Source organism: Rhododendron vialii, chromosome 13a (genome assembly GCF_030253575.1).
Source record: "Rhododendron vialii isolate Sample 1 chromosome 13a, ASM3025357v1".
Classification (NCBI taxonomy): Eukaryota; Viridiplantae; Streptophyta; class Magnoliopsida; order Ericales; family Ericaceae; genus Rhododendron; species Rhododendron vialii.
Genome location: NC_080569.1, coordinates 27,647,906 through 27,664,931, shown reverse-complemented (window position 1 = coordinate 27,664,931; position 17,026 = coordinate 27,647,906). Strand labels below are relative to the sequence as shown.

At 39.8% G+C, this 17,026-nt stretch overlaps 2 protein-coding genes across 9 annotated transcripts; one reads left to right on the top strand and one right to left on the bottom strand.

The window, feature by feature from the left end:
- Positions 1 to 7,498: 7,498 nt before the first annotated feature.
- Positions 7,499 to 17,026, bottom strand: LOC131313300 (uncharacterized). 6 transcript variants are annotated; one of them, XR_009196153.1, is made up of 5 exons: positions 16,547 to 17,016; positions 15,387 to 15,473; positions 15,056 to 15,177; positions 13,375 to 13,450; positions 7,499 to 7,783 (listed from the first exon to the last, which is right to left on the bottom strand). XR_009196153.1 is itself a non-coding variant. In XM_058341540.1 (3 exons), the coding sequence occupies exons 1-3, from the start codon at positions 16,838 to 16,840 to the stop codon at positions 13,434 to 13,436; spliced, it is 384 nt and encodes a 127-aa protein (XP_058197523.1). In that variant the 5' UTR covers positions 16,841 to 17,009; the 3' UTR covers positions 12,983 to 13,433. The 6 variants fall into 6 exon arrangements, 1 of the variants encoding a protein (XP_058197523.1); XR_009196154.1 differs by lacking the exon at positions 7,499 to 7,783 and having other exon boundaries at positions 12,933 to 13,450; positions 15,387 to 15,485; positions 16,547 to 17,015; XR_009196152.1 differs by lacking the exon at positions 7,499 to 7,783 and having other exon boundaries at positions 12,933 to 13,450; positions 15,387 to 15,470; positions 16,547 to 17,015.
- On the top strand, positions 9,271 to 12,239 carry LOC131313297 (uncharacterized). 3 transcript variants are annotated; one of them, XM_058341536.1, is made up of 3 exons: positions 9,271 to 9,509; positions 10,864 to 11,321; positions 11,919 to 12,239. In XM_058341536.1, exons 2-3 carry the CDS (start codon positions 10,955 to 10,957, stop codon positions 11,921 to 11,923), a joined length of 372 nt encoding a protein of 123 aa, XP_058197519.1. In that variant the 5' UTR covers positions 9,271 to 9,509; positions 10,864 to 10,954; the 3' UTR covers positions 11,924 to 12,239. The 3 variants fall into 3 exon arrangements, with proteins under 3 accessions (XP_058197519.1, XP_058197518.1, XP_058197517.1); XM_058341535.1 differs by lacking the exon at positions 9,271 to 9,509 and adding an exon at positions 10,032 to 10,090 and having other exon boundaries at positions 10,915 to 11,321; XM_058341534.1 differs by lacking the exons at positions 9,271 to 9,509; positions 11,919 to 12,239 and adding an exon at positions 10,032 to 10,090 and having other exon boundaries at positions 10,915 to 11,895.

Genomic DNA, 17,026 nt, shown 5'->3' with positions numbered 1-17,026 from the left:
AGTTTCTAATGTTGAATGTTGTGGTATTTGGCATGGCAAACTTGGGCATGTAAATATGAAAATTTATGTTCGGCTTGTCACATTTTGAATACAGTGCTTTACAAAGATTGTATACAACTCCTTTTGAACTTTGGAAAAATCAAAGGCTTAGCTTAAAATATTTCAAAGTGTGGGGGTGTTTGGATTTCTTTGAATTAGTTGGGCTGGTATGCACATAGTGCTTGAGAAAAGAAATGTCAAGATTTTATTTTTGAAGTGATCAAAAGTAGATGTCGATTTACAGATCGTATTGCACTACACTAATTTGGAATTACAGAATGTTGTTTGAAAGACTTTCAGGAGCATGTTGCTAGCTAGCTTGCAATGATGAAACAATTGATTCTGCAACAATACTTGAAATTGTGGGGGCCTGATCAGCCCATAGAGAATTCTCATTCAAAAAGATTAGCGCGTAGGCTAATTCTTAAATCATCGATCAATGGAGTCCATATAGAATTAGCGCGCATGCTAGTTCTTAAATCATCGAGGGGAATAGGACTGAAGCCTATAAGTTAGTCACCTCGGCGGACACCTAACCTTTGTGATTGGAGATCCCATGAATCAGGTTTAATAGGTAACAACGAAACTGAATGGTGACTTGGAAGAGCACTAAAAATATTAAAGGGGAATTCCCTGGTCCTATTCCTATGATGATAGTGCTCATGTTATGTGACGATAGGAAGAGCTTAGCTCTGAATTTGTCCAAGGTAGGATTTCTACAGGGTGTTGGTCACAAATCACCCTAGGAGGATACACCTATATGAGTGTGGCAGTGAGGTCGCTGCTGTGAGAAATTAGGCTACTTTCTAAAGACACTCATGAAACAAGATACGTGCGCATGACCGTCTATCGCGCCAAACCGTTCCAGAGCTGTAATGGTTTAATTGTGTGTGTGGTAGGCGTAAGTCTGATTTAAAGGACCGAGTTCAAGACTTAGTTCACTACGGTTCTTGCAATTGAAACCTGCTAACACTAAGTGTAGGTTCAAGTCTGGAAGACACCTATGCCTATTGCGCAGTAAAAGCACTCTTTTAAAATTTTAAATTATGTGGGGGATTGTTGGTTTAATTTAATATTTTACTTAATGTTAATATTAATTTTGTGGGTTTATTTTAAAGAGGTAATATATGCAATTAAAGATAAAGGAGTGTAAATACCTTTGAATTGGTCTCTTTGTTTTACTCCTAAACCCTATCCTACCGTTAGCATGTGTTGCATACTAACGGTAGGATAAACCCTATGCTTGATAATCTCCTAATTCTTTTCCTAAATATCTGGCACTTTCCTCTTGCCCAACAAACTATTGTTTACTATAAAACAATGTTCACTGTTTCGGCTGTTGATAAGAAAAAAAACTTTATCTACATCTCATTCTCTCTCCTGCTTTAAAAAACATACACAGTGACTGATCATATTCGGTTCATATATACATATTTGGTTCGGTATTATATTTGGATTTTGAGTGTCAGGAAACTATCAGTTCGTGAGTTTGATTCGCTGCACCGAAGAGAATTTGAAGGTCGTTGTATCTTGGGGAAAGAACGCCATCCAACCCAGTGCAGAAGGGGGTGTATCATTCCTTAGGAGGGCGCCGTCACATGCCTCGACCACCCCACAGGCTATTCTTATCTTTTCTCTAATAATATCTAGTTGTCTTACTTGGTTGTTATTATTCTTATTTAGGCATTTAATTTCTAGCAGAAATTTTCTAATCATATAATTTTCCCAACACGTGGATGATCAAAGACGAGTCTTGAGCACTGGGTTGTGTTCACCTCGAGGAGATGATCATGGATTGGGGTGGCACGTCGCCGGAGGAGCTCGGAGGTGGCGGCAATGGCCGGTCGAAGGCGGCGGCGTGGTGGCGGAGGGGCGCTTCAAGGGTGGTTCGTGCCAGGAGTCGTCGGATGCGAGATTGGAGCACGGGGTTGTGTTCTTCTCGTCGAGACGAGCTCGAGAGTGGTCAAAAAATCACCGGGTGACGCCGGAGTGAGCCGCACGTGTGGCCAGAAGGAGAGGCGCATGATCGCGCGTCAGATCTACGCGGCGCGTGAGCAGCACACACAGGAGTTGGGCTGGCACACGCCAACACATGTTGGGCACACGTTGGCACATGCTAGGCGTGTGTGGTCAACGTCACATGGGGGCGGTCAACGCTGACTAGGCGATGAGTCAGCAGCCACGTCATTGAGCCATGTCATCAGTCAACTATCCATGTCAGCCAGCAATGCTGACGTGGCAGTCCAGTCAGCTAGTACAATGGCTGGTCAACGGTCAAACTGCTGGTTCAGATTGGTTTTTTACGATTTTGGGGTCGTTCGGACTTCGTTTTTCGCGTATGAGTAGTCAATTTTGTCTATCTCGACGTTTTGGACGCAACCGCGTGCTCTATTTTTCGATTGGAGGCTCCTAGGCTAGTGCGAGTGCTTAGTGGAACATGAAAACGCGTGTTTGGAGGCGGTTTTGGGTTGTGTGGAGGCTTGGCTTGTAAGCAAAGATACATTACATTCGAGCAGGTTTGTTTGTCTGGTAATGACACAGGCGCTTACGGCTTGTTGCAGCAAGGACAGTCGGTGATGATCTGTTACGGAGCTGGTAGGCAAGGATACATTACATTCGGGCTAGATAGCTCGTCTGGTAATGACACAAACGCTTATTGGAGTGATAGATCGATTCTGATGGAGATCCTGAATGCTGGGGAAAGCCAAGAATGGAACAGGAATGGACGAGTGGCAGGGAGAAAACCCGGGGAGAGCTGACGGGAGTGCAAGGAGTTGACGGGAAGTGGTGGAATGGACGATTGATGGAGCAGACTTGCAGAGATCGGAGGTTGATCGAGGCAAACATCCGCGAAACTAGTGAGCAAGGATACACTTGGGTTGGTTGTGACACAGTCGCTCACTAGAACAATGGTTTGCGGAGATGATTGACAGTGATCAGAGGCTGTCTGGTTCAATTTGGTTTGAAGTCCTATTATCCGGAGATGTAGATTGTGATTCGGGCTGCAGGATGAGCTGATCGGATGTGACTTCCGGTCTAACGGATGACGGGCAATCTATACGGGCTTGTGGAGCATACATGCAGACGGAGCTGATGTTTGGTACGGAACAAGCAGTATGGGTTTATCAACAATGAACAGGATGAGCAGCAGTTGCGGAGGCACACAAGATAGGCACGGAGTACGAGGAGTCACGACCTAAGACGTACGGATGTGTGTGTGATAGGCGCGTAAATGTTCACATACGCGCCCCTTAATTTATGCTTGCTAAGTCTATTTTTATATTATAGCTTGGAGATTTATGCTTAATTTGTGTATTGTAGGTATTTGGAGGATTTGGTACAAAAAAACGCAAAATTAAAATATTATACGGTGTTGAAAGTTGGTTCGTTTGAAGCCGTTAAATTCAATCAGCAGATGCTAGTCTTGACGTTGAATGCAAGTCGAAAGCCGTGGGATTAAACTGTTATCAAGGCTATAAATTGCTCATGATCAAGCCAAATCAAGCGGTGGAATTTTAATTACAATGAGGGCCAATCAATTACAGCTTTGGAAGGGAAATAATTGGATTGCCATATCGTGCAATCGGTGATTAAAAAAGGAAACAAATTCAAGATGAGCAAGATTTTTGCTCTTGGAGGATGTACACGGCTGGGATTGAAAATACACGGTAGGGATCTTTTAATTAGGCCTAATAATAATAGGGACCAATAGGGTTTCAATGGGCACGGCAGACGTGGCTTATAAAAGAACGGGGCTGCCGACTGGAGGATGGTTCGGAATATATTTTTCAACCAGCTTTAGACTTTGAGAGTTCTTTTTTCTTTCAAGTTATTTGAAGTTTGTTTAATTACTCGCATTGAGGTAACTCGTTTTAATTTTTGTTCTTAATTAAAGTTGTTCGTTGGTATTTAATTAGTTGTTATCTCTTGTTTATTTTCTTTCGCCAATATTAGAAGCATGATTCAAATTAGGGTTTCTTGTATTTCTTGTTCAATGCATAGTGAGTAGTAGTTCAGGTAGGGTCGCAGGGTGATTAGCACGCTGTGACTAGTTTGGGCACTGCTTCTGTTTTCAAAAAATGAAAAAGATGATTTTAGATTGGAAAAAAATATTTCCCGCGGACAAACCCAGGCATTGTCGGAGCCCATGTAAATGGGGGAATGGGGGTCCAAAACTCATTCTCCGTTGCGCATGGGTATACGGCGACCATAGGGTCTCGCATCTTGCGGGGTATCTTTTTCAATCTAAAATTAAATGTTTTTAAGAACTCCAAACAGAGTAGGTTAATCCGGACTGGTTACAAGTGCTATCAACCCTACGATTTTACCTCCTTTTAATTTTCTAAAAAAGCACATTCAATTTTCTAGGTTTTAGTTAATTTCAAACAACCGACAAGGGGTGGCTACCTAAGAGCCTGTTTTTAATAGTAACAACCCGAATTTTTAGTCAGCACACATCACCGTCTCTGTGGATTCGACTCCGGACTTACCGGATATTATGCTGCGTCGGTCTCCGCCCTACGCTTGGGGCAACCCATTATTTTAGGTCTAGGAATCCGTCAAGCATTTCTGTGGGTTTATCAACAATGAACAGGATGAGCAGCAGTTGCGGAGGCACACAAGATAGGCACGGAGTACGAGGAGTCACGACCTAAGACGTACGAATGTGTGTGCCTAGATACGAATCAGGAGGTCTGTGGGATACCGGCCGGGAGTGATGATTGCTACTGCTTGCGGGGGTGTTCATTGGAGCTTCGGACAGGGGGATTGAGATGGAGACACGACGATGCATCGCAGGATTCTCTTCCTTCTAGGATTTGGTGATTGGATCCTCTCCAGGATATGTGGCCACATGAGTTGGAGAGAAGGAGTCACGGATTGTGTCCCGTGATTGGGCACGGTGCGTTCGAGGCTCAGCCGCGGAAGATCTAGTCTTGCAAGGAGACACTCGGTCAGTTGGTAGATACACTTCCGGTGTGGGGGTGGTGAAACTTCTGATGGCTAGCATTGACACAGACGCTTGACTAGAGGGGCAGAACGGGATTTACGGACGCGGTTTACAGCATCCAGGGGTGATGCAGGCGCTCAGGCAGCAGAGTTGCGCGGATACAAATGGACTTTGCTGCTGACATCTCGGGATTGAGATGTGGAGCATCCGGGTTTGGATGCGGAGCACTCGGTTTAGGGGGTGTGGTGTATCGGCAGTGTTGCCGATATGAGCCACGGATATCTAGTCGGGTTTTTTAGCCTTCTCGCAGGTGACGTGTGAGATTATTTGGCGAGTGGAGCCTCTGGTGTGAGCAGGGGGTAGCTGTGGTGCTAGTGTGGCGGATTGCAGCCAGATAACGCTGCGGATTCAGCGATTACCCCATTCGGGTGTAGGGGGTGATCGTTGGGGTACACCCAAGTGGAGTGGGTATGAGTGTAGCGGATAAAACCCCTTGTCTTATTCTCCCCGTTAGTTTTGGACTGCTTTTGGCAGTGTGTGTGCGCGCAAGAGACGTGAGAGAGAGCAGAGAGAGTGTGAGCTGTGAGGCTTCCTCGTCGGGGGAAGCGGTGCTCCTCGGAGATGCTCGGATATTTCGTCGAAGAGCCACCGGAGTGAGGGAGAGATAAAGAAGTGGGGAAGCTGGATTGTGGCTATCCTGGAGAGGTTTTTTCATACTTGTATATGTGATTTATACATAGTGGAGTTTTTCCTCGAATATCTCTCGATTGTGCTTAGTTTGTTTGCGTGCTTGTGCTTGAGGAGTGGAATCGGGGTCGGGGTCTCGACACAGCACTTGCTTCTGCGGTTCTCAAGCTATTTCTCAAATTTCAACTGTTCTTCTTCTTTAGTTTCTCTCTCTAAAATGGAGATTGTAAATTTAAATTAAATAGTGTTTATTCGAGGCAGATCTGAGGAATTACATACACAGCTTTTGGGTTTATTTTTTAAATTAGATAGGATGCGTTTGAATTGATTGACGGCCGCCGGAGATGGGGTCATCAGCCAAGGGGCGGGCAGTCTGGTGGTGGTGGGTGATGAGGCTAGAGAGAGAGAGAGAGAGAGAGAGAGAGAGGAGACATGATCAGATGATCCCATGAGATTGAGGTACCGTTCCGCTTTCTTTTTAGGGAAATGATAATGTCAAAACTGTTTTTGTTGGTGCCAAAATTTCAGTGCATAAAAATCTTGTACATTGCAAATGGTACAAGCCTTTTGTAAACTAGAGTTTTTGGCACTAACAAAAACGGGTTTGGCATTATCATTTCCCTCTTTTTAAACCTTCTTTTTCAAAAAGAAGGTAATTTCAAGCTCAAATAAAATGAAAATGAAAAATAATTTTTTAATTTTTTTGCACCGTTTAAAAAATCTCAATGAGATTTATCAAACAAGATCCATATTGGTAGGAAAATTATTTGTATAAACACATGAATTTTGAACTTGAAATTACATTTTTTTTTTCTAAAAGTTCTTTTTTTCGAAAATAGAACGGGCCTGAGAGGGGTGAGAGAGAGAAGGCCCATTATATTTTTTAATCTCAGCACTTGATTTGTGTGGTTGAGATGGGGTGTCAAAAATTATATTAAAAATTATGTGGGTGTAACCGGCCCAATATTTTTTTTAGTAAATAAGTGAACCACTTTTAGTGACAACTTTTTAGCATTTAGGCTCTGTTTGTTTCGATGTAAAATGTTTTTTCTAAAAATAAACTTTAAATTTTTATTTTCTAGTGTTTGGTTGACACTTTAAAATAATTTTGAAAATTAACAAAATAGTGTAGAGGAGAGGGGGGACTTAATCGGTGAAGAGATTTGAGAATATTAGAATTGATCGTGAGTCAAGACTGATGCACTACAAGAAATTGTGTTGTTTGCGACCAACAAGAAGGTTGCAAAAAGTCATCCTTTTGGTCGCAAATTGATACAGCGACCAAAAAGTGTGGTCACCAAGCTGGTCGCAACAAGCTAGTCGTATTTGGTATTTCTTGACCAAACTACAATGTGATCACAATATGTTCCACCTCAGGCGACCACTTGGATCCGATCACAATAAGGTTATACTCCAAAAAGAGGTAAAATCTTGTGAGCAACTGCTGGTCGCAAAAAGAGGTAAAATCTTGTCGCCAAATACAAGCCATGGTCGCGAAAAGGGTCCATTAGACTTCAGAAAAACATGTTTTGGAGACTCAAAAGCAAGTCACGAAATACATTTTCTTTTGTTGCAAAAAAGATCCTTGGACTTCACATCTACCTGTTTTGACAACTAGAGAGTTTGGTCGCAAAAACACTTTTTTTTTTTGAAACAATGGATTGCGTTGGTCACAAAATTAATTATCCTGCACATTTTTTTGTAATGATGGATTGTGCTGTGCTGGTCATAAAATTAATTCTGCTGTAAATATCTTTTGTAACTACAACTAGCTTGTATTTCAAAAATACCAAGAACTAACTACGTAGTCACAAGATACTCCACTAACAATAAAATCATTCACAACATTAATAACCACATAATATATATGTTTCTCAAAAGCAACAATCATCAACCATCCCAAAAACAACAAATTCCACAACGTACTTGTTTTCCAATATGTGTTTAGTAACACCACATCCAAAACAATAAATACTAGGTAAAGTCCATGATAAAATAGCAAAAAGTGGACTTCATACTCCAAGCAGTAACCAAGTCCAAGTTAGTTCTGAATAACTGCAAAAAGTGACTCCATGCTCCATTATGCCAAAAAGTAATTTCATAATTCATCTGCAAAGTTCAAAACATGTTTAGAGTACAAAATGGTTAAAGTCAATTGGAGTTGCAAGATAATAAAAGTAGCGAGCCACTTTTGAAGGAACCCAAATGCAGTAATAGTCTAATGTCATAATATTATCCACGAAATGCCATAAGTTCAATGTCATCATCTATGAAGTACGGATACTCTATTTTGGCCTCCGTATCACGTATTGTATCCGTATCAGATACCGATACTCTCCGGATACGTATCCGATACGCTTTTTAAAGTATCCTACTTTTAGAATTATTTTTTGGTATCCCGATACCTTTCGGATATATTCGGATACGCTTCGGATACGTACCCGATTCAGACGAGCCAATAGAATTGGAAATACAAAAAAAAAAAGCAAGAAGCCAATACACAGATGCTTTCAAAATCCATTTGTCAAAGAAATGACATACTCTATCTATGCCTTCTAATGTATAATAGCATGGGGATTTGCCAACGGCCAAAAGCATTGGCAGAGGTGTCGCAAAGCATTGCTATCACTACAAGAAAATACACTATTAGCAACTAAATTTGCCGACGCAGCACAAATTTCGTTGCTAAATGTAGGCTTTTGGCGACGACAATTTGTTTGTGTCGGCAAAGAATCCAAATAGTTAAATTTTTTGGCGACGTTTGGTCTTTTCGTTGGCAAAAGCTATTGGGAAAAGTAGGGTCATGGAGGGAAAGATTTTGCCAACACCCAATTATTCTTTGGCAACGCGTTATGCATAGGTAAAAGATGAAATCTTTCGGCGACGAGCTCTCCACGTTGGGAAAAGGCTAGACCCATACATTTCATACATGGACCTTTTTCTAGCATAATTTGACCAATAAGTCATTTGAATATTTTTTTTTGTTTTAAGGGAACTTTTTTTGACTTGTGATTGGAACGTTTAATATTTTTTATTCCTCTTTCAAAAAAGCGGAAACTATGGAAAATTTTGATTTTTTACTTTAAAAGAAGAAATTAAGAGAAGCAATACGAAAAATGGGGACTCCCTTTTCATTTTTTTTTATCAAACTGTCCCGTGATTTACTTATAAAAATTTGACCAGAGAATAAAAAAATAACGAAAAGGAATTCCATAAAAGAGTAAATCAAGTAATGCAAAAAAGATTCGTGAGTAAATAAAAAATAGAACCCCACGGAAAATAATTGAGCCCCACTGTGGGTACACTGTTTGGTGTACACCAAATACACACCGCATTAGTGGGACTCATTTTGGGATTCCACATAAATAATTAGAGACAATAAATTTTTTAAAAATATTTTTCAAGGGTCTTCGCAAAAAATGAGTTCATCTGAATATCGGTAAAGGCTTCATCAGTTCTTTGCTCAATTTCCTATTAGTAGATTGGGTATAAAATCCATCAAGTCTTCACCGTTATCCGGCTAAGCTTAATCTTTTAGGGGGACCCTTGAAAATTGTGTTTAAAAATTAAGCGGCTCTTAGAGTTTGGTGTGCAATGGTATATCCACAGTTTTATTGAAAATTTGAAACTAATAAAAACAGAACCCGCGGAAAGTTTTCGCGTGTAAAATTGGCGCTCTGATATTTCCATCCGTTCCCAGCATACACCCACCACTTCCTCTTCTCTAGACGGTTTCTTCCATTTTCTGTTTCCTTCTTAAGATCTGTTCCTCTTTCTTCTTTCAATAGTTTGAAGGTTTATTCTAGGGCTCTTTTACGAGAAGCATACTATAAAGGTAAATATTCCACTCTAAGTTTTGTGTGTTTTGTGAAGACCTACATATTGATGGCGCATAACTGAGATCTCCCTCTCTCTGTGATTTAAGCCTTGTAATCGGACAGTGATTCCACCCAATGGATGAACGATTAAGACTTATGTGATGCTAGTTGTTGACAATTCTTACAGACCCATCCCATGGGTTATATGTAGGTTTGTCTTGATTTATGCCCTAATAGTTTGATTATTATTTCCCAATACAGTTACCATATCACTTACCAATTGATGGATTCATTACATATTCTGAGCACTAGTTAGTGATTCTCCAAGATCTGTTGGGACATAGTGCAATTTTCTCGTTTGAATCAATTTTTTTGGGTATGTTGATTTCTATGAGGTTTTCAGTCATTTATCAATTACGAGGGGTGATGTAATCAGTAATTAGACTTCCTTTTCTTTTCTTTTTTTAGTTTCTTGTGCTTGCAATTGTTTGTTTGTTCAAACCCTAAGGGACTATCCTAGTGGTCAAGGCCTACCGCCTGGAACGTAGAGGTTTGCTCTCGCGAAGATGTTGCATCTTCCAGGTTTCAGGAAAATAAGGTAATGTGTTTGTGCAAAATTTTTGGACTTACTCATCAAACAATGGTCATTTTAACAGTTCTAATCATTAAGAATCAAACATTTGAAAGATTATATTCCTTTCCTCTTTGGGGCATGTTTGCAGGTTATCCTTTCAATATGGCGACTGTTGTGTTTGCTTGGTTTCATTTATATCCATTATCATTTTGCTGCTGTCAGACTATGGTCAGTGGGATTAGCTATAGCCTATGAAGCACCGACACCTCTAGAAGTCGAAGAATCGCAGTGTCAGGACACGGGGACACGGGAACACCGCGGAGATACGTACGGGACACGCCACGTGGCGTGTCCCATATTTTAATATTAAATTTTGAGGGAGACACCGCTGGGGACACGGCGGGACACCGCTGGGGACACGGCGGGAACACCGATGGGGACACGGCAGGGGCCAAACTGTAATTTTTAAAAAAATTCAGGGTCAAACTGTAATTTTTTTAAAAAAAATTTGGGGCCAAATTATTATTATTTTTTAAATTTCTGGGTGCTAAACTATAATTAATTAATTAATTATATATAAATAAATAAATAAATATACACGTGGCGTGTCCCCCGCCGTGTCCGTGTCCCCATTTTTTTAGAATTCCCGTGTCCCGGTGTCGGTTTCGGTGTCCGTATCCGTGTCCGTGTCCGTGTCGGTGCATCATAGGCTATAGCTTTTTAATAAATATATATTTTACGGCAGTTTGCTTTCATTTATATCCATTTTCCTTTCCTTTTTGCACACATTTTTTCAGTTGGGATGTCTGTGTACATATATCATAAGCTTACAATTTTAAGATTGACAGGCTGAACTGGAAGCTAAGCTTAAAGAACAATCACAAGCCAATGTCACTGATCTGTTGTCCAAAGAACATGTTTCTGTCAGTGTGCTTGGGAAGCGATCGGTTTTTTTTGAAGGAATACGGGAGTCCCAAGAACACCCCCTCATCTTTCAAACAGCTTCAGGCACCTGATTCTGAGGTCATTATTCTGCAACACCAGGTAGATGAGCAAGCTAAAGCTTTGGCTGAGCTATCTAAGACATTAACTAAGCATACTCGGACCATGGCTGTATTGCAAGACATTGTTCGTGTGTTGGCTGTGAAGGCAGCTGTAGATCCAACGGACATTGTGGAATTAATTGAAATGAGCAATAATGAGGAGGGTTCATCAAACAAAAGAAGGGATGCAGCCTCTATTGGTTTAAGTAAAGGTAAAGCCTATGTTTTACTATTTTGCTGCTATCTCATTTTGCCTTATAAGAGCATTAAGCCGTCCACTAGAGGACAGATTAAGTAGTCATGGTCATGAACTCATTTAGTTTAAGTTATCAAAGTCATATTTTTAAAAGCCTATAGGTAAAGTAAGCTCAAGTTTAGAAGCGAAGAGAACATTTGTGTATGGTTTGAGAGTGTATCTGAAATTTATTGTAATACTTCATTAATTATAGTATGGCTTCTAAGCTATTTTTTCGTCTATTGACACACATTTATTGGTGATTTTCTTTTTCAGTTCGTTGCTTAGACTTGATGAGCTTTAGTAGTTGTGTTTTCTATTGGAATATCTGATCTCTTTTCGAAAAAATATAAAAGGAGCTTTCTTCCTCTGAACCTGTAAGAGACCGCTTCGTTGGGTTAATTTAAATTATTTTTGCAGTATACAAAGTTCAACCACATACCAGTTGGTTTGAAATACTTCATGAACAAACATGACACCTTTATAGGACTTCAAGTTGCGACTAAGTTCTAGATTAATGTAAGTAGTCAAAGCACTTCTAATTGACTTTTTTTTTTAATGTATTTGTTGACAGATTGATGATAAGCAGGGTTTTGCAGCAGAACGTGACTGCCTTATGTTTTTAGGACTCTTTTTTTCGATCTTTGCCTAGTTGTTTTGGGATAGTAGGATGTTGAGTTTGGTAAATCCCTCTTTATATATTGGAAATGTATTTTGGATTACTTTGTGGATACTGAGGATACTTGGATATGATAGGTTTGGTAAATTACTCTTGGATATTGAAATGTATTGACATAGTTTCTTTTTGGATATTTTAAAATGTTAGTTGCTTTTGGGATGAACTTGGATACATATGGGAGTGATTTTGTTTGAAATTTGGTACTCCAGATTTGTATATTTGTTATTAAGGGATTTGGATGGAATATAAGCATCAAATGTTAAGAAAATTGAGCTCCAAATTTAAATTTATGAATATATGTAAAAACTTTGCCAACGCAATTAACTGTGGGCAAACGTATGGAACATACAATATGAATTATTTTTCCCACACATTTTAGTCATCGGCAAAACTAGTACAGGAAAAAAAAACAAAATTATAATTTATGCAAATGGTGCTCTTGCCAACGTGCAATTTGCGTTGGTAAAGCTTGTCCTTTGCCCACGAAGAAAGTCGTCGCTAAAGTTTCTCCTTGTGTTGGCAAAAGTAAAATGTTGTCCCTATTTTTCTTGACTTTTGCCAACACACAACAATTACCAATGCAGCTTGGACCTTTTGCCAACGCTGAAAGTAGTTGCTAAAGCACATTCATTTACCCACGTGTGGACTTCTCGCTGGCAAAAACTAATGTCGACGCACCTTTGGCCACGCCTTAGCGACGCAACAAATTTTGTAGGTAAAATTCTATGCCAACGAGATTGAACTTTTAGCCACCTTTTTCAAAGCGATGGCAATACTGCTTTTTCTTGTAGTGTATAGACCTGTGTGTCCTATACTAACGCTTGGATAAAGCGTTGGTGGTCGACCGTCGGTATAGCTCTGTACCAACGCTTGCAACAAGCGCTAGTATAGCTTTATTTGTGCCATCACTTTGTTTCCCAGCGCTTTTGGCCATTGGTATAGACACACTTTTACCAACGCCAAAAACGTTGGTGTAGCTCTAATTTATTTATGTTTTCATAAACTTTTACCAGCACTAAAAAACGCTGATGTAGGTTCATTTTTTTTTCAAAAAAATAATTACTACACATTCAAGTAGCCCTAATAAAATAGATATTAACCACTTTCGCCACATATCTAATCACTAACTTTTCCTAAGAACTCAAAAATATCGAAAAGCAAAATAATTCGTTCTTCATTGGAAAAACAAATAATCCATAGGAAATACCACAAGTAGAAGGTATGTTCCATAACATGTCAACATTCAAAAGTACATGAAATGTTCTTAACTCTGCCAAAATATCACAACCCAACAAGTATGCGTATTGCCTAAACTACATGGAATAGAAAACTAATCATAAGTCGACGATACCATCCTTAACATCTTCCCGAAAGAGCTTTCAAAATGACGGGTTGAAATTACGCTTTTAACTAGACTGTCCTATTACCTGCAATGTAATTGACGAAGAATAAGAACCAAGCTAACATGATTACATGACCATGACATGTAGACAAGTAGTTTTGCATCAATAAAAGATAGTAAGTGGTTTAATCATTTCAAATCTTCACTAACTATGCTTCAATATTACAAGTGAAGTAACAAAAACAATTGGACAGATTAATATCATCATTACACTACTGCTATTTAAGTTTGAGGACAATAGAAAACTCAGCTGCCCTAGAGATAACATAAGCACAATGGCAATCACAAGTAGTACAACAACTCAAGCACATGTTTCCAATTTTACACCAAGCAGACAAGCAAAATTCATCTCTATGCTTGACTATCAAATCAATAAAGCGAGAGCAAGAATGAAATAACAAACCTCCAGCATACAAGTTCCCAAGGTTTCGTATGGCATCAATGGTAGCCAGAGAGATTTGGGGGAAGCTAGTTCAAACGCCAACAGAGTGGTGTCGGCAATTGTGTAATTCCACGCCTTTTCTAGTCTAACAACCTCGCTATTTGTCAAAGGATCATTCCGACTATGCTTAACAACAGTTTCCATAGATCGGAAGAACCACGCAGTTATAGCTGATAATCCAACGAAACAATATGCTAGACCAAGAAAATACAGAAAGGCCCGGAATCCATCACCAAGGGCAGTTTCACCCAGAAAAATCAAGTAGTCTTGGCATTTTCCCCACCTTAAGACATTGGAAATAGGTATGCTCTCAGCAGAATGGTTACGGACGGAGACCATCGTCATATCAGTATGCATTCCGAATGGTTACGACGGGGACATGTCCAAATACGTATTGGACACACCACGTGGCGTGTCCGATAAGTTTTATATTTTTGATAGGGGACACGTCGGGAACACATGGCGTGTCCCCCGCCGTGTCCATGTTCCTATTTTTTTAGAATTTTCGTGTCCTGTATCCGTGTCTATATTCGTATCCGTGTCCGTACTATAGCCTACATAGATGCAGACTGCTCAAAATTTTCTGAGACTTGACTGCCATTCTTTTCATACAAACACTAAATGACAGTAAGACCCAAAAAGTTATTTCCAACTAAGTTATATTTTCCAAATTCCTCTTTCTTAGAAGCTGCAAGGGGTAGTAGGGTTTCCTGGGTTTGGTTGAGCTTGCTACATGGTAGGGACACTTTGATGAAAGCTTTGAGGAGGCAGGTTCAGAGTGGGAAGGGTATTAGATTTTGGGAAGATAAATGGGTTCCTTCTCTTCTTGGGTTCAAGTTGATGTCTCCTAAACCTGATGGGTGTGATATTGAGTGGGTGGCTGATGCTATTGACAAGGATAGAGGAGCATGGAACAAGGATAAGTTAAGGTTGGTGATTTCAAATAAGGAAATTCAAGCCATTTTTCTAATTCCAGTGTCTTTCCTGTTAATTGGGTGGCTAATCCCCCTTCTTTTGTTGCTTCTGTTTTAGCTAATGAGGTAGTTCCTCCTGTGTAGCCTTGTTGGGCAAGATTTTGAATAATAAAAAAAAAACTAAGTTTATATGAAAATGACATAAGAAGTTTATAGATTGTAGCACACATTTCCAACTAAGTAAATTTAGTTCATGTACAGTGTAAGAATGTACCTCCATTAGAACATTCAATATCATGAGTCTCATGACTTGCGTGCGATGATTTTTGATGTGCGTGTGGAGAAGCCTGATCAAAGGGGCCATTACAACCGTCTCTTACCACGAGTTATCTTTTCCTATTCAACAACAAATAAATCTCTCACATTCTCTGCTTTTAGAACTTACATGAGCATCATAGCATTGAGTTTTTGTAAATGTTGATTTAACCATTGGTATAAATAGTGGTCTAATCTTTTTTATTAATCTTTTTTTCCTTCAAGATTTTAACATGTTTGTTCTTTCAATGGACTGTACAGCAGTGTAGAAGAAGAGTCTAGAGAAAAACCGTGTATACAGCTAGTGTATGGGACTAATGACCATAACTTGCTTCCTTCTCAACCGGCTTACTCGGAAGCTCTTCTAGATCAAACTGCTACAAAAAAGCCTTGCAAAGTAAAACTACGCATTCCAATTGACGAGCAACAAGCCAAAAACGTTCGAGCAATTATATTGTTGTATTAGGGGAAAAAAAGAGACCACGAGCATTCAACACAAAAGAAAGGAACACAATAGACTAACTGAAGAGAATCAAGTACAATAGATAAGGACGAGAGATGTATATCAAACAATAAGAAAATAATACCAAACTTCATAGGGAGACTAACACAAATTAACAAAATTTCTTAGTTTCTTTCAAAAAAGAGGCTAGAAATTGAAGGCTATATCTTCATTGAAATACAAAATTGAATGCTTTTTCCAAACATTTAAAAAAAAACAAAAGCTAATAGGTAAGTGCCTAACATTGGTGCTCGCTATTTCAGTAAAGCTCTAGCACTAACTGTAGAGAATTTCCATACCACACCTATGGGTGTCAGGACTCCATTGCCAAAAATCATAACAATTTCAAACAAAGCTACAATAAGCAAAGAGATTTTTAATATGCACTATAAACACAACACCCAATTTCAAACAGCCAGCAATGCATTTCAACAAAGGTAGCTTCCCTTGTGCAGAAACCGTATGCTTTTACAATATTTGTTGCTGCTGCTGAGGATGCACGCCTAGCATCATTAATATCACTGGATGGCCTATTAATATTTGCTTAGAGCATTTAGTTCATTTATTCTCAGACTATTCTATTCAATTGCTTCACAATTAACAAACTGTGTAAATGCCTTTCCAGTTGAGAGAGTGAGAGAGTAAGAAACAGAAGGTTAACTCGTTAAGATGACATGTCTCCAACCAAAAGAAACGATAACATCTACAACAACTACCATCAACAAATCGACAGCCAGAAGAATCGAAATATTTTAAATAACAGAATCGACCACCAAAAGTTATTCAATAGGTTCACAACCACTACTATCAGAATAAAAAACCCAAATTAAAAATCCCAATTTTATGAAATTTGAAAAAAAAAAGAAGAAAAAACCCTAATTTTCTCGTGTGTGCACATTAGTGAAAGAATTAAATGTAGATTAGTGGAGAGGGAAGTGAGAGAGATACCTGTGAGAGAGAAGAGATGGTGGGGTGCGTCGGTGGTGGTAGGGTCTGGTTTAGGGTTGCCCGTCGGTGGTGGTAGGGACGGGTTTGGGGTTGCTTGTCTGTGGTGATGCGATGAGTGGACAGTGTGTGAGATGGAGGAGAGAGAAGAGAGGAGATCGTGGTGGTAATGCGTCGGTGGTGGTGGGGCAGTGTTGGGGTGGTCGTCGATGGTGGACCGGTGGTGCGTCGAGATAGAGAAGAGAGAGAAGCTGTCTCAGCTCGAACAGCAGCAAACCCTAACCCTTGCGTCGACATGAGAGAGAGAGAGAGAGAGAGAGAGAGAGCCGACTAATTGCTAGGGATATCGGAATTTCATTTTGGAGGATTTCGTTTCAGCGGGTTTTGAGATTTTCATTTTGGGGATTTCGTTTCAGCTCAAGGGTTTTGAGATTTTCGTTTCAGCGCCATTTGTTTCGAGAGCGTTGGGATTTAAATTATTTT

Bases quoted from the DNA above. Each gene is read 5' to 3' on its own strand.
- LOC131313300 (XM_058341540.1), bottom strand. From the start codon at position 16,840: ATGTCGACGCAAGGGTTAGGGTTTGCTGCTGTTCGAGCTGAGACAGCT. The intron at 15,129-16,546 runs GTATCTCTCTCA...CCCTTTGATCAG, and splicing joins CCATCTCTTCTCTCTCACAG to GCTTCTCCACACGCACATCA.
- LOC131313297 (XM_058341534.1), top strand. From the start codon at position 10,059: ATGTTGCATCTTCCAGGTTTCAGGAAAATAAG. The intron at 10,091-10,914 runs GTAATGTGTTTG...TAAGATTGACAG, and splicing joins CCAGGTTTCAGGAAAATAAG to GCTGAACTGGAAGCTAAGCT.